The sequence below is a fragment of the Nelumbo nucifera genome, chromosome 1 (genome assembly GCF_055504915.1).
Source record: "Nelumbo nucifera cultivar China Antique chromosome 1, China Antique-T2T, whole genome shotgun sequence".
In the NCBI taxonomy this organism is placed as follows: domain Eukaryota; kingdom Viridiplantae; phylum Streptophyta; class Magnoliopsida; order Proteales; family Nelumbonaceae; genus Nelumbo; species Nelumbo nucifera.
In genome coordinates this window covers 16,646,611-16,661,945 of record NC_142649.1, presented here as the reverse complement: position 1 = coordinate 16,661,945, position 15,335 = coordinate 16,646,611, and the positions used below count along the sequence as shown (strand labels likewise).

Below are 15,335 nucleotides of genomic sequence, written 5' to 3'. Positions count from 1 at the left end.
ATTATACCGTTTGGCCCTACAACTGCAACTAATGTCATTGTTGAAGGATCTATTCATTGTTCCAATAACCGAAAAGATTAACTAGGCCAGAAGTAAACTTGACTAAAGTTGGAAATAACCATGATATGATCCATGTCGGATATACCAGAACTGATGTGTTTATTCCTGATTTAGGAGGGCTTTAGCGTTGCTCGAGCTGTGTTGACTGAGTTGCTTTGGAGAAGCTACAGGAATAACTTTATCAGAGAGTAAATTTCCATGGGTGTATTTTTTTTTGGTTTCCATATTTTCACCAAACATAACTTGAAGGCTTTCCTAGATACCTGCATCGGATTAAACTAACGTTTTAACTGTTCAATGGGTTGTGAAATCAACGATGAAATTCCATGTCATTCCGTCAGTAATAAATTCATGGACCCCACTGTAAAAGATGCAGGCCCCATGGCGTGAAACCATATTCTAAAGGGTTCAGTTAAACCTTGCTCAGTGTCTTGTGGGTAGGGATCCGAAATCAGGGACATCCAATTTTATGACATCGCGCAAGTAAGGCTAATCTGATAACAAACATTCTATTTATGATGAACTTCGTAAAGAAGAGTTTAGGGTTGATTCTAAATAATGGTAAAGGGTTCAGCTAAACCTTGCTCAGTGTCTGTGGGTAGGGATCCGAAACCAGGGACATCCAATTTTATGACATCGCGCAAGTAAGGCTAATCTGATAACAAACATTCTATTTATGATGAACTTCGTAAAGAAGAGTTTAGGGTTGATTCTAAATCCCCTCCCCCTCCCCTCCCTTGAGAATGTGATCTCTTTCCAACTGATTTCCTGCTTGAACCAAACAAGTTGTGAGAATATTTCAATTCTAATTCTGATTCCAAAAATGAACCAAACAGACCCTAAATTCCAACTGTTTTTTTTTTTTTTCACTTGAAACACCACAGTACCAATCATGGACGTAATTCATGTATCACCATCGTCATCATCATCATCATCGTCTAAGCCTTTTTGAACAACTTGAAATTAATCGACCAATGCTAAATGTCATATAATAGTTATTAATGAGTCATAGATCATTTCTTATTATTAATTCCACCCAATAAGTAGTATTACATATGTAAAACAAATGTGATGTTAACGTTGTAAGCAATTACAGAGGTGAAGAATATTTTTATATCATTTAATTAAATATAAGGATAGGATTTGGATAACTCCTTTTCTCAGATTTTCATTCCGGGAAGGAGACCCAATTCCTTGAGAACATCGGAGCAGCCTTCGATAGGTTTCAACACCATGAAGCCCAAGGAGTTGGCAAAGCGTGATGCGGAGGAAATGCCATTGTTTGAGCTGAGCAAAACGCGGGCGTGGTCCAGTCCTGGAGCTGGTTCAGAACAATCCTTCCTGGGGCTACTCAGCAGCTTCACTTCACAGATATCTTCCTCGTGACTCCCTTCCACCGGCAGCTTGTAGATGCCCGTTGTATCAGTTTCGCCCTCGACGGAGTATGCCACGTCGTCGTTCTCTCGGCTCCTGCATTCTAGTCGCACCTTCGCACCTGCAACACCGAAATGGATGATCGGACTACTGGTTTCTGTTTTAATCGATGAGTTCGAATTAATCAAGATCAAGCTCTTAATTACCTGATATGGGTTCGCTGAGTTTGGTCTCGAATTGTGTACGGCAAGTGTCGCAATACACTTTCCCTTGAACGAAGAACTGCTCGTCGCAATGGACGAAGCCTGCGAGGGACAAGAAGCATAGAGCAGCGGCAAGGAGGGGAAGAGCCTGAAAACACTTCGCCATGGATTAATTCTCTGCTAACCCAACCTTGTTTTTTTTCTTTTTGAAATTCCTTTAAGGTGTTGAAGACTGTGAGAGGATGGATTGATGCAAGATAGAGACGGGGTTTTATTGTCAGAGGAAGAAGAAGAGAGATTGGGACTAACCGTCATCCTTGGCAAGGTTGTTAGCATTCTCTCTTGATTTTTGAGGTCCAGAGAATGGGGTTGACCCGTTCATTGGGCCTGGTTTTTGGAAAATGAATGAACTCCATTAGAGAGAAAATGGTGCACCCAACAAAGCAATATGAATTCGTTCATGTATTACACCATCACCATACGCATTAACTGGATTCAAAACGGACGGACCAGATTCCAGAATTTTGTTTATTTTAAAGATATGACTGGATGAATGGTTGGAAGTTAGAACTTAGAAGAGGTCCTGGACTCTAATGGGCCTTTTTAGATATTGTTAAGGTGGAGCCCAACTCGTGGGACATAATTAAGACCTTTTTGTTCCACTTGGGCTAATCCCTCTGATCTACATTGTAACAATACTATAATTGCTGGCCAGCTAACAATTCTTTCATTTGGTTATCTGATTGGAAAACATCTATCTCTACATTTCTCTTCCATGTTAACTCGGATTAGCTGATGGCTGTATACACTGAAACCAACAATGATATATCCCACGCTGGTCATAAAAACCATGGGCTCATAACTTCAATCTCTTATTGTGGTTTCATATGTTTTATGACTGATGTGGGGTATTATTATTGGTTTTACAGCCAATACATTCAGCTGATTGGATCTCCCTCTCTGTCCTCTCAAACTCTTTTCACATGAAAAATATGAGAATAAAAATACTAAGGGTCCATCCAGTTCACAGAATCAGAATTGGTTGGGTGGAAGAATCCTATTTGCATTCCTAGTAGAATGACATTTCTATATTTGAGAAAATGGTCATTCCTTCTCTTTTTCTTAGGAATGAGAATCCATTCCAGTTGATTCCGATTCCCGTCTAAACCAAACAAACAGAGGAAATAGATCATTCCAATTCTAATTCCAATAGATTTTCAATTTCGATTCTGGTTCTGAATTTAAATCAAGCTGACCCCAAAATGTCTATGCGTAATTTTACATGAGTTGCTTTGGTATGTTAAGTGTAAAACTATCCTTCAAGTTGTTTTTCATTTTGTACTGACCCGGGTAGGAATGTCTAGTCCACGTGTTGATGACTAGTTATTGTTAGGCTTCAGCACTTTTAGGCTTGCTAAACTTTGATTGGGTTTGACCCAATTTAACCTTCAACCCAAGGCTTTCAGGCTACATCCCCCGCCATTCAAACACGTGGCTTTTTCAAATTTAGACAAATGGCATTTTCTTAGAAGTTGTTGTTAAAGCTCACAACCCATTACCCCATTCAGACGAGTGGCTTTATCATTTTCCAAAAAGCTAGACATATGGCAATTTCTGAGAAATTCCTACTAAAGCCCACAACCCACTACTAGGCTACAACTCCCCATCAATTTAGATACATGATCTTCTCATTTTTCAAGAAAACTAAACATGTGGCATTTTCTGAAAAGTTGATGCTAAAGCTCACAACTCACTACCACTATTTTCAATCCATTTCTAAAAAATGCAGAAAATACAAAAATAATTATCCACAACCACTTCTGCCTACATTCTATCAATCTCATTTAATCATTAACCCTCTACGTATCGTAACAAAAGAAAACCATCAATATTCTAATAATTATTGAAAAACTATTTTTTGAAATAAATATTTATTAAAATTTTAATAATTATTTAAAATATTAATAAATATAAATTTAACAATATTAATTCCACGATATAAATTTAACATTACTGATTTCTCGTACTAGTACGGGGTCATTCACTAGTTGTATATTATATATAGGCAATACTCATGATACCGATTGATTGGTCAGCAAGGGCAGAGCGAAGTATAAAGTTAGAGGGTCCTTTGCCCCCTAATGGTCCTTCCCCCACCCCCACCACACACTGTTCTCTAACTCCTTAATCATTTAATGCCCCTCCACTAACTCCAAGATTAAAACAAAATTTTGTTTATTTTTCTTTCATAAAAAGCAAGTTTTTAAAAGCTGATTCGGAAATGGAATCACTGTGGCCACTGATTTCTACTCAGTGGTTTGACTGTTTGGGTTGAATGGTTCAGGTGGTTTGGAATATTAGGGCAATTAGGACCGACGATTCGACTGTTTGGGTTAGCAGTCCTCTGACCAAGTCAACAGTTTTTTGCCTAAGAATGAATTAATGGTAAAATGGAACTGGTTGTCTGGGCAGTTTCTAAGCTGAACGGTCCGACTGTTCGGGTCAATGATAATTCAAAAACACTGTAAAAAAGCCATAATAAACTCAAACCGTCTCACCCTACTTCTCTTCAAATCCTACCTCATTTTACTCTAAATCTCATTTTCTTGATTTTTGCCAAAAAGAATACAGAAAAGTAAATCAATTACATTGAGAATTAAGTAGTAATTACAAGATTTGAGAGTTGACACAAATCCTATCCATAACCAAAAGATGTGGCTGTCCTCTCATCCTTTGTATCATTTTTTACTTTCCTTAACAATATTTATATTATTTATATTGCAAATCTATATAATTTAATTGAGTTAATATAACTTTTTCATTATCATAAACCAAAAAAATATATAACTCGGCACATAGAAGAAAATTCCTGACTCCGCCATGATGGTCAGACTTATATATATGCATATTAACTCAAAACAATCACATCCATGCACAAACTAAGTGTAAATATACACATCACACATTCACACGTTAATATCCATTTTAGATTGGTTTTAACTCAAACCTAGTCTATTGACACGTATATTCTTATTTTATATCAATGGATTAGATATTAGTTTAATCCAATCCAATCTAATATAAATTTATTATGGGCAAACCAGGTTCAATTCAATCTAATAAATATTTTGGATTGGATTGATCCAATTCAATATATTTTATTGGTCCATCCAATTCGTTCAAATTGATTTTGAACTGGACAGGGTCCAATGCAAAACCAGTCCATTGATACCTTTAGCAACAGTCACCATCTGTGTACACACATGGAAGTAATGTGTAAACATGCATGAAGGAATGTGGCTTTACGGTATTGAGTCAGCTAATGGATCATTCTTCTCTCTTGTGGTAGCAGCAGGATTTGATCCCAGGTAGCTCGACAAGTGAGAGAACCTACCACTACCAGGCTACCAACTAATGTATCATGTATTTTCGTCAGTAGTATTTTTCTTAATTATAAATATATTATATTTATCACTGTAGCCGTTCAGCCTGTGCAGGTTGGGGTGGGGTCCATGAACTTGGCCGTATTATTTTATTTTTTACTTTTATTATAAAAATAATAATAATAAAAGAATATAAAAAATAATAAAAAGTTAATGAAAAATGACAAATTCAATGGTTGTAACAATAATTAAAAAAAATCATCTTAAAATTTTATTCCATATAAAATGATTAAGAAATTGAAAAATGCTATAATAAAATGATTAATGATGTGTCGGGCCATGCTGGGTCGTGCTACGAGCTGTGCCGGCATGACCCATGGGCCAAAAGCCCTTAACTTAGTTGTGTCGAGCATGGCCTGAGTCGTGCCGGCCTGCAATCGGCCTAACCCATTTTACACCTCTCACGTAATTAGAAATTGCTAAAACCTCTCTTCAAGTATATGACCGTTGTTGAAACCTCCCTTGAAGTTTAGTAATTGCAATCACCTCCCCTGAACTTTTTAACACAACTGCAAGTAGATTCCTTTTGTTATAATCTTTTAACAAGAAGCATTTAAATGTCCAAAATACCCATGCATTAAAATTTTCTCTTCATATTAATCTCTCAAAGGTAAAGCTGCAACTTTAAACTCTCTTTTTTTATTTGTTGTTAGTCAAATTTGTATTGTTTTTCTATAAAAGCCAGTCTCAATTGTAGTTGCATAGGTATTTTGGATATTTTTGTGATTCTTGTTGGAGGATTATAATAAAGGGAATCTAATTTCAAGTTTTAACTATGTTAGAAGTTTGGGAGGTGATCACAATTATCAAACTTTAGAGGAGGTTTAAGAAATGGTCATAAATATTTCATGGGAGGTTTCAACAATTTACCCTAAAAAGAATTGCTAATTACTAATCCATTAACTCAGTACTCTCAAATCTCAATGCAAGAAGCAAACTTTTTAGGGTAAATTGGAGATTAATATCTTCTATTTTGGGGCTAGTCTCACTTTAATACCTGAATTTTAAAACATGCTATTGAAATACATGAACTCTCGACAACTATCAATTTAGTCCAAAAGCATTAATTGATGTTAGATAACATGTAAAAGAACACAAATACCCTTCAAGTTTCAAATAGATGAGAAGAGTATACATTTGAACTATGACCAAAATAACCATGTTTGAACCGCTGAAAAAGCTACATGGAAAAGCATCATCGGAGAAGATTATATTGTTATTGGAGTAACTTGCGAGTTGAATGTAGTTTAGAAAGCAAGAGAGATAGTAAGCAGTGATTGTGCATACCTTTGCCCCCAAAGTGTTGGAGTCTTTATATATTGGAGCCCTTGTGGGTACCTCACTAGGTAAGCACCCCCGGGTTCTCTGATTCTTTCTGTGCAGATCAGCCACCTCCGTCGTCTATTGGAAGCCAAATCATCTCCAGCTAGGAGCAACCAGATTGCGTCGCATCACTAACCATTTTATTTTTCTCTTATTCAGTTTTTCAAAAGATAAAAAATAAATTAATGTTGTTTACCTATTTTTATCAAATTATGTATTTATCAAGTTGTCATTGATGATGACAATGATGATGAGTCAACTTTTTGAAAGACAGGAGTACTAATAATAATTAACGACTTCTAATTAATTAATTTTAGCTATTAATTAATAATAATAATAATAATTCATTGAAATTAATTAATTACTAATAATAATTTCTTATAATAATAATAATTACTAAAAATATTTCTCATTATTAATTCGGAATGATAATTAATAACGATTTTCATAGTGGTAATTAATAATTCGAAAATAATCATTTTATATTTATATTAACTCATATTAATTATTTTGAAAATAAATATTTAATGTTAATTATTTATATTAGAATTATTATCAGAAATTATAATTCATACATTTATATGAAATAATTAATTATATTATTATTATTATTAGTAATTATAATTAATACTTATATTACTTGATATAATTATATAATTATATTATTATTATTATCAATATTTATAATTAATTATTACTAATAATAATGATTCTTGATAAAATTTAATTACTGATTATAATTACTTACTGATAATTAATTCCTTAATTATAACAATGATAATTATTACTTCAGAATGTTAATTAATTAATGATAATTAATAAGTATTTTAATAATGTTAATTATTAATCGGGATAAAATCATTTTATATTTATATTAGTTCATATTAATTATTTTATAAATATATAATTAGTGCTACTTATTTACATTATTGTTATTATAAGTAATTATAATTATTACAATTATTATTCTCCAATAAATATTTCATTTGGTTAAAGTTAAATTATAAAATTTCAATTATCCATTATTGTTAAACTAAAAGAAATATAAAAGCAATTATTATTTTAGGAATTAACTAAAAATCATAATTATAACAAATTAATTATTCCATAATAATAATAACAATAATAATTTAATATTACTGATTTCAAAATGAGTACACACATAATAAGAATATATTATTAGTAAATAATAGTAATAATAATATACTTATTATTATTATTGATTTCATAATTATTAATATATTATTAATCTATATTAACTTAATAAAGACATGGAATAAAAAAATATTCAAATTGCTACCAAATGAATGAACTAAAAATCTATGAGTATTCTAATTGAATTGAATTTGACACATCAACATGCCCAAAATTGTAATTTCAATCTACATTTCCTATTTCTATCTCCCAATTCCCATAATTCAAATATACTATTATGTTATGTACATGTTTCCCTACCTTTTTCTTAGAGATAAATTCTAGCTAGTCTGTGTGCACTGTGGCGAGTTTAGACTTAAAATCTGTAACCAGGATTGATCAAAAGAAGCATTGCCACCTAACTTGGAGGTGACTTTCATACTTAGGATGGTCCCATTATTCTCCTTTCTTTCATGTTTCTTCTATTGGATGGGCTTTGGAATCCTTATCAAATTATCAGTTGATTGTATCCATACATGATGATTTGATTGTAGTCATATATTTTTCATCTCTTACTTCAGAGGATGGATGCATCTGCAAATGTTGTTTGGCATGGATTGTTTTTCTTAGCAGCTCTTTGAATGATTTTCTTCTTTCTTTGCCTCTTTAAATGAATATCATTTAAATGCTTTTTATCTATTCATATGTCTCTAAATATTAAGTAGTATTGGTGATATTGTTGTAAACATCCATCTAATTTTATTATTTTATAAATAGATTAATGATTTCCAAGTTATTGATACTTTTTTTGGGGTGGATTGCTCAATAGGACATTGATTTTTTATTGTTAAATAGTAAATTTTAAATTAAATGATACTGTAGTTGCCCCTTAGTATGGGGTCATTGTCTAGATAAAACATGGTAAGTCTCTTAAATCAAATAAAGATCATACCCTAAATGTCTATTATAAATAATTAAAAAAAATGAAATAATTTAGATTAAATCAAATAATTACTTACTCAAAATTACTGAATTAAGTAAATAATAATAACAATTAATTATTTATAAAAATAATTAATAATAATAACAATTATCAAGTACTTATTTAAGTAAATAATAAAAATCGAAATAACAATCATTAGTTATCATTAATATTTATTCAAAGCATGCCCCATAATAATTACCAAATGTAGTAATTAAACCTTAAATAAGAATAAATATTTATTAATAGTCATTAAAAATGTTAAGCCAAATCATTAATGTTTATTCTTAAATGGAAAATATGAATTAACAAATCTATTATTTAATGATTATACTCGGCTGGAAAAAATATTTTAAGTAAATATTTAAATAATTACAAATTTAATTAATATTATTACTAAATAACAAAAAAATTAAATAAAATAAAAATAACATAAACATAAACATAATAATAATAATAATAATAATAATAATAATAATAATAATAATAATAATAATAATAATAATAATAATAATAATAATAATAATAATAATAATGGTTAAATTAAAGTAATAAACGTTTCAAGTTGAATTTAATGACATGTATTATTTTAGCGGGTTTGATATATAAGGGTCAATTTATGTAGACCCGTAAACTGTATGAATATCTTAAAAAATGGCAGTTTATAAACAGTAATATATATACAGTTTATAAACTGTATCTGAATGACACGTATTGAGGTTCGGGAAATCACAAATTATAGGTATTAATATTCAATTAACCTAAATTATTTATTATTTATTTTCCAAAAAAAAGCTCGTGCTCTTTCTCTGCGCAAACCCACAAAGTTCTCCGAAGGGGCTGGTTTGGTGCTTGCTTACCGACATTCTGTGAAGGCGGTTTCATTCTCAGTATGTACGCGTATGCAAAGCCATGGCTCTACTCCTCAATCCCCAAAACAATATTCTCGCACTTTTTCTCTCTGCGCAAGCCTGCAAAATGCTCTTAAGATTATCACGTTTAGTTTTTCGCCATTCTGTGAAAGCGGTCTTCCTCTTAGTGTGTACGCGAGTGCATAGCCATGGCTCTGCTCTTCAATCCCCAGAACCATATATCTCAGTCGAACCCAGAAAAACCCTACATTAATTTTCTTAGAAGGACCTCTGCTTTTGCCCAATCTTCCCATGTTCAGAATCTCCAAACCCATGTTGAGAAATTAGCTCCAGATCACAAACTTGTTGTCGTCGGCGGATCCAAGCTCTCCGGTCATGTCAACATCAGCGGATCCAAGAACTCTGCATTGGCTGTCCTCGCTGGGACCCTCTGTTGCTCCGGAACTTCGAAGCTTCACAACATGCCAAACCTGTCCGACACTAGAACAATGGTTTCGATTTTACGGTCTCTGGGTGTACGAGTCCAAGTATCTAATGGAGAAATGACAGTAGATACAGATGGACTTTGCTCTTTGGAGCCATGCTCGGACGCTGTTGGGAAGATTCGAGCAGGGCTTTTTGTTCTGGGGCCATTGCTTACTCGGTTCGGGGAGGCAGTTGTCGCACTTCCCGGTGGTTGCGACATAGGAGCTCGACCTGTAGACCTGTATATTCGAGGACTTCGTGCACTTGGAGCCATTATTGAATTGAGTTAAGTGTATATACTAACTTCAAGTCAGTTAATGTTTTGTTCAGCTTATCTTTTATGACGACTTATTTTCAAAATTTGGTTAAGAATTTGCATTTCATAGGGTTGCAGTGTTTTTTGTTTTTTTAGCAGTTGATCCATGATTGATTTTAACCCACAAGCATGATTGGGATACCAGTTGATCCAAACTTTTAAATTTTTAGTTTGGATCTGCTGGTCAAGCTTACAGAATAGAGATGCCAAGCTTGCTTAACCTTTACCTAAAGATTTTAAAAGTTAAAATCTTTTATGTTAATTATATCCAAATTTTTAGTTTGGATAGCTTAGTTTGGATATTCTTATATATTATATGTCACCTCTAGTTGGTGTAGATGTGACTAGTCTTGTGCTTTTGGGTACTTGGGGTGGCTATGATTCTTTCTTTCAAGGAACTGCACTCATTGAAGTCTTCAAGAGGCTCTAGTTCTGAGTTAGTTTAGCAAGGTATAATGTGTTTTTGCATATAAATAGAGGTGGGAATGGGGTGGGGGCTCTATGTTTCTATGTCATATTGTGTCAATTCTGAACAATTCTTATGGAAGGCAACACAATGCAACTGTCAGGGCCCATCTATGTACTCTTACATTTGGGTTAGTACATGTCGTCGTCTTTTCATGACCTAATAACTGCAAGCCTGAATTGAGCAATATACCTTCTGAGTATACAAAAGGTAAAAAAAGAAAGCAAAAAAAGAACTTTCCGTTTTATTATGTACAATTTGATATATATTTTTTGCAAAGTACAGTTTGAAATAATATCGAGTATAACTTATTTATTTGTTAGGCATACAAATGATTATCCTGTTTCAAATTGATATAGTCCTAATTGTTAAACTGCAATAGATGAAACTTCTGAAGGTTTTGGGGGTTAAGTTCCTACATGAATTTTGCCAACATGTGTGAACTGAACCAGTTTTCTAATTGAGACATAACCGCCAATCTGTTATGTCAGAACTGGTAGGTCATATTTTAGAACACTGTATATCTGAAATAATGTAAATTATTACTCATAACCATTTTGATTTTTGTGGTCTGTTGCCCATAATATCATTAAACATCTGAAAGAAGATGATTGATTGTTGGCTTTCTTAGCCTCATTGATGTGCTCTTAGGGCTATGGCCATATGCATACTATTATGGCGCTTCTGTGCTGCTTGTGGAAGTGTTTTTTGCTATTGATACACAACTTTAGTTTGTACAGACTCAAATCGGAACATTTGTATTATTCAAGTTCTCTGGCTTGAAATTTGGTGATAAATATTTGAAAACAGTACCTAGAATCATTGAACATGAAGATATTGTTAGGATCAACATTGAATCTAGAGTAAGGACAATCATACATCTGTTAAGTTTAGCCAAGTAGGTTAATAGGACTCAAGTGTCTGCATTGTATATTTTACAGGAATGGTAAAGTTCATGCATGTGCTGTAAACGGCGGAAAACTTGTTGGAGGAAGGTTCCATCTCGATTATCCCAGTGTTGGGGCAACTGAAACTCTCATGATGGCAGCTTCCATGGCTGATGGAATGACTGTGCTCACAAATGTAGCCCAAGTATGATATGATGATTGAAGCTCAAACTTCCCTATTTCTGATGCTCAGGATTATGGAAGTGCCTTTTTTTATGTCCATTGTTGCCAAAAAATTGACTGTGTTGGGTCTGCCTTGTTACTCCAGGAGCCAGAGGTAGTTGATCTTGCACACTTTCTGATCAGAAGTGGGGCTCATGTGGAAGGAGCTGGAAGTGGCAAGCTTGTTATAAATGGCAGGAATCAATTGCATGGCCCTGAATTTACCATAATGCCAGACCGCATCGAGGCTGGTACATTTATGGTTGCTGCAGCCATAACACGCTCACATATCTCAATCTCACCTGTCATACCTTTGCATTTATTGTGTCTTGTTGACAAGCTTTCAGCTGCCGGTTGCAAGATCATGCAAAGCACACCAAACACATTGGAGGTATGGACATTTTTATGCTTTTCTTTCTGATTTTTTAGCTTGAGATCATAGATGCTGTCTTGCATTCCCAGGTTTCAGCACTTCCTGCAAAGATTGGAGGAGATCTTCAAGGTTTTGATGTTAAAACAGGTCCTTTTCCTAAATTTCCTACAGATATGCAGCCTCAAATAATGTCACTGCTTACAACTTGTAAAGGATTAAGTATTGTAGAGGAGTCTGTTTTTGAAAGCCGTATGAAGCATGGTATGTATAGTTTTTACTAAAACTTGGTATGATACGGGAATCTAGTCTCTCTAGCTTCAAGTTTAACAGCATCTAATGGTCGAGGTATCCAGTCTATTTGAGTTAAACAGGAGAACGAGGTTTATCCTTGTGTAAATCTGCCATTAGCCACTGTACTTGAACCGTTTTTCTTCCCTTTGTTTATGTTCTTTGATCTTGACCATAGGACAACCACAATTGACTACTGTCTTTTCACATGCACTAGTGAGGGAACTGCAGAAACTAGGAGCAAAAATCCACCTTTACGGAAACAATGCATTAATCCATGGGAAAGAACAAGGAAGGTACTCTTTTTTTTTTTTTTTTTTTGAGTTGTGTGAATATTCTTCTCTTTATACTAGAAGAATGCAGAAATGGTGTTGAAAACTAACCATCTTTCTCCTTGACAGTGACTTGTCTGGATCCCAAGTTGTTGCAACTGATTTAAGAAGTGGAGCTTCACTGGTGTTGGCTGGAATGGCAGCTGAAGGAATCACGGTGATTGATGGTGTAACACATATTGATCGGGGTTATGAGAATCTGGAGATGAAGCTTCGTTGCCTAGGAGCTGATATCAGAAGACATCCATTTTCCATTGTGACAGGTACTGGAGGAACCATTTGAGTGCATATAAGCTGTACAGAGGATTTCTACTATGTTTCGATAATTAATGGATTTTGTGTGTAGTGCAGTTGAAAACAGACTTGTTTGAAAAGACTCTTAAATAATACATAATTAATATTAAGTAATTAAAGATAATTATTCAGACGGCGTCTATGATAGCTGAAGTGGTTCAATTGAATGATATATTTGTTTGCCTTTTAGGCCATGTTTGGTTTGAAGGAAAAAGTAGGGAAAGAAAAGGAAAGGTAGGGAGGGACCTTAGAGAATAAGTTATCAAAGAGGTTATGAGTTCTTTAATGGCTTAAGCAGCGGAAATTAGCTGATTAAGATACTCTTAAAATAAATATTTCATATTTAACTATTGGGTTAATTACTGGTTTCAAATACTATTTAAATGTACTCTATAGTATGACCCCATGATACAAAATAGGTCATCTGTTATTCAAAGCTTTTGTCATTTGCACATGATATCACGTGCTTTTTTAATTCAGGTGGCGTTTGATAAATCTGAAATTTGAAGTCTGAAAAGTTAAAATGATATTATCTGTGTCTGAAATCTAAAAAGCAGCATAGATGTTTTTCTATTTTTTAGAGGGTCTGAATAGATAATGTTGTTTGTGTTGGATCAATTATGCAACATCTGAAATTGCTTGGTTTTATTATTTTACCCCAGAACAGGCTATTTTGTAATTTTGAATGCAGTTAGCACTATTTCATACATTATCATTCAAAAAATCGTTAAACAATAAATAATATTAAAATCAATAAAGTGTTAAAAATTATAAAAAACTAACAATTAAAAATACATTATTAAAAATTAGAATAATATTGAAAATACGAATAAATTCCATAAAGCAATGAAAAAATATTTAATAATTAGTGAAATAATATATTAAAAGGTAATACAATATGTAATAAATAATAAATAATAATATATTTAATAATTAATACAAATAAAAAATAAAATAAATTATTAAAGATTCAAATAATATTGAAATTATGAATAAATTCCATGAAGAAATAAAAAAAAATAGAGTAGTTAATAATTAATGCTCATAAAAATTATAAAAAAATATTTTGCTTTCTGGCATGGGAAAGCTTTAAGGGTGAAAGTCGGGTCTGTTTGGAATAGATTAAAATCAATGCTTCCTTCAAGTGGTGAAGCTCAAACTAATGGAAAGGAACTAGAAAAAGCTGCTAGTGCAGAAGTTACGACATCGAGAGAACCCAAAATATGGGTTCCAAATCTATATGTAACCATGGCCAACGGTGACTATCTGTTGTTATTATTCTGATCCACCTGTTACAGCAAATGGCTCATGGCTTGCAGCAAACAGATCATGCAAATTATATATGGCAACAAAACTGTTTGTGATGTCCAAGGGCAAACAGAAATTTCTTGAGGCTCTTGTGTAGCAGCAATGGTGTGTACTAGGTGTAGTCAAATATGTCGTCTATCCACTATCATCCCATCCAATGTACTAGGTGCTGATCCATTCCTATTAGTTATCCATTACACATGCAGAACCACCATGAAACCAAAAAAGCTGTATTCATCAGAACCTTCCTATTGCAGCCATAGCAGTGCAAAGAGGGAGAATGGTTAATTCCATTTGTCATAAGGAAACCTAAATATACAACACAAATCAACAATCAATTGATCACAACATACTTAATAATGGATATCCATTGGCATTAGCATTGGCACATGAACATTAAAGAACTGGAGATCTCAGCAGTACTACATTATTCCCCTTATATTAAAGAATAAATGTATGTAACAGTGTATAGAAATATATATAATATATACAGTGACTTTAGAAAAAAATCATCCTAAGACCATGCCTTAAACTTTATTTGGATATCATATCACTGCTATACAAAAAAAAATCCCTTCTAATATATAGTAGCTTTTCCATCTTAATTCTCTTGAAACCCATTTTAGGATGACTTGGTTCTCAAGAGCTTCAGAATCTCATTGAAGACGTCAGTTGATCTCCACCGGCCTTTGGCAACCCCTTTGCCCCACTTAATAGGATTTGCTAGATCTCCTTTGATATCTTTTTCATTCTAAAGCATCTCTCCATTGTTCTAGTTCTGCATTTAAGTCAGCAGATCTGCTGAGTGCTTCTATCCTCTGTTAATCTATCCATTTTATGTTAAATACATTGAAGATAATACCAAACCCTTTCTTCCCTCTTCCCTTACACACGGCCTCCTCTTCTTTTCTCCCTCTTACAATGAGAGTGTCTCTACATACCTGAAATGGAAGCTATGTAGACACTTGGAATTTATAACCTGAAAAAAAAGAC

General features: G+C 33.3%; 2 protein-coding genes across 3 annotated transcripts; one reads left to right on the top strand and one right to left on the bottom strand.

The window, feature by feature from the left end:
* Nucleotides 1-1,049: 1,049 nt before the first annotated feature.
* On the bottom strand, nt 1,050-1,894 carry LOC104611603 (anther-specific protein LAT52). Its single transcript, XM_010278739.3, has 2 exons — nt 1,641-1,894; nt 1,050-1,555 (listed from the first exon to the last, which is right to left on the bottom strand). Exons 1-2 carry the CDS (start codon nt 1,801-1,803, stop codon nt 1,221-1,223), a joined length of 498 nt encoding a protein of 165 aa, XP_010277041.1. The 5' UTR covers nt 1,804-1,894; the 3' UTR covers nt 1,050-1,220.
* A 7,418-nt stretch (nt 1,895-9,312) lies between these two features.
* Nucleotides 9,313-13,165, top strand: LOC104611602 (uncharacterized). 2 transcript variants are annotated; one of them, XM_010278738.2, is made up of 6 exons: nt 9,313-10,142; nt 11,580-11,730; nt 11,854-12,138; nt 12,210-12,267; nt 12,626-12,704; nt 12,810-13,165. In XM_010278738.2, exons 1-6 carry the CDS (start codon nt 9,580-9,582, stop codon nt 13,021-13,023), a joined length of 1,350 nt encoding a protein of 449 aa, XP_010277040.1. In that variant the 5' UTR covers nt 9,313-9,579; the 3' UTR covers nt 13,024-13,165. The 2 variants fall into 2 exon arrangements, with proteins under 2 accessions (XP_010277040.1, XP_010277039.1); XM_010278737.2 differs by having other exon boundaries at nt 12,210-12,381.
* Nucleotides 13,166-15,335: the final 2,170 nt, after the last annotated feature.

Coding starts and splice junctions, on each gene's coding strand:
- LOC104611602 (XM_010278737.2), top strand. CDS start 9,580: ATGGCTCTGCTCTTCAATCCCCAGAACCATATATCTCAGTCGAACCCA. Junction 10,143..11,579: donor GGAGCCATTATTGAATTGAG/TTAAGTGTATAT, acceptor TATATTTTACAG/GAATGGTAAAGTTCATGCAT. Junction 12,139..12,209: donor GCACACCAAACACATTGGAG/GTATGGACATTT, acceptor TTGCATTCCCAG/GTTTCAGCACTTCCTGCAAA.
- LOC104611603 (XM_010278739.3), bottom strand. CDS start 1,803: ATGGCGAAGTGTTTTCAGGCTCTTCCCCTCCTTGCCGCTGCTCTATGC. Junction 1,556..1,640: donor ACTCAGCGAACCCATATCAG/GTAATTAAGAGC, acceptor TCGGTGTTGCAG/GTGCGAAGGTGCGACTAGAA.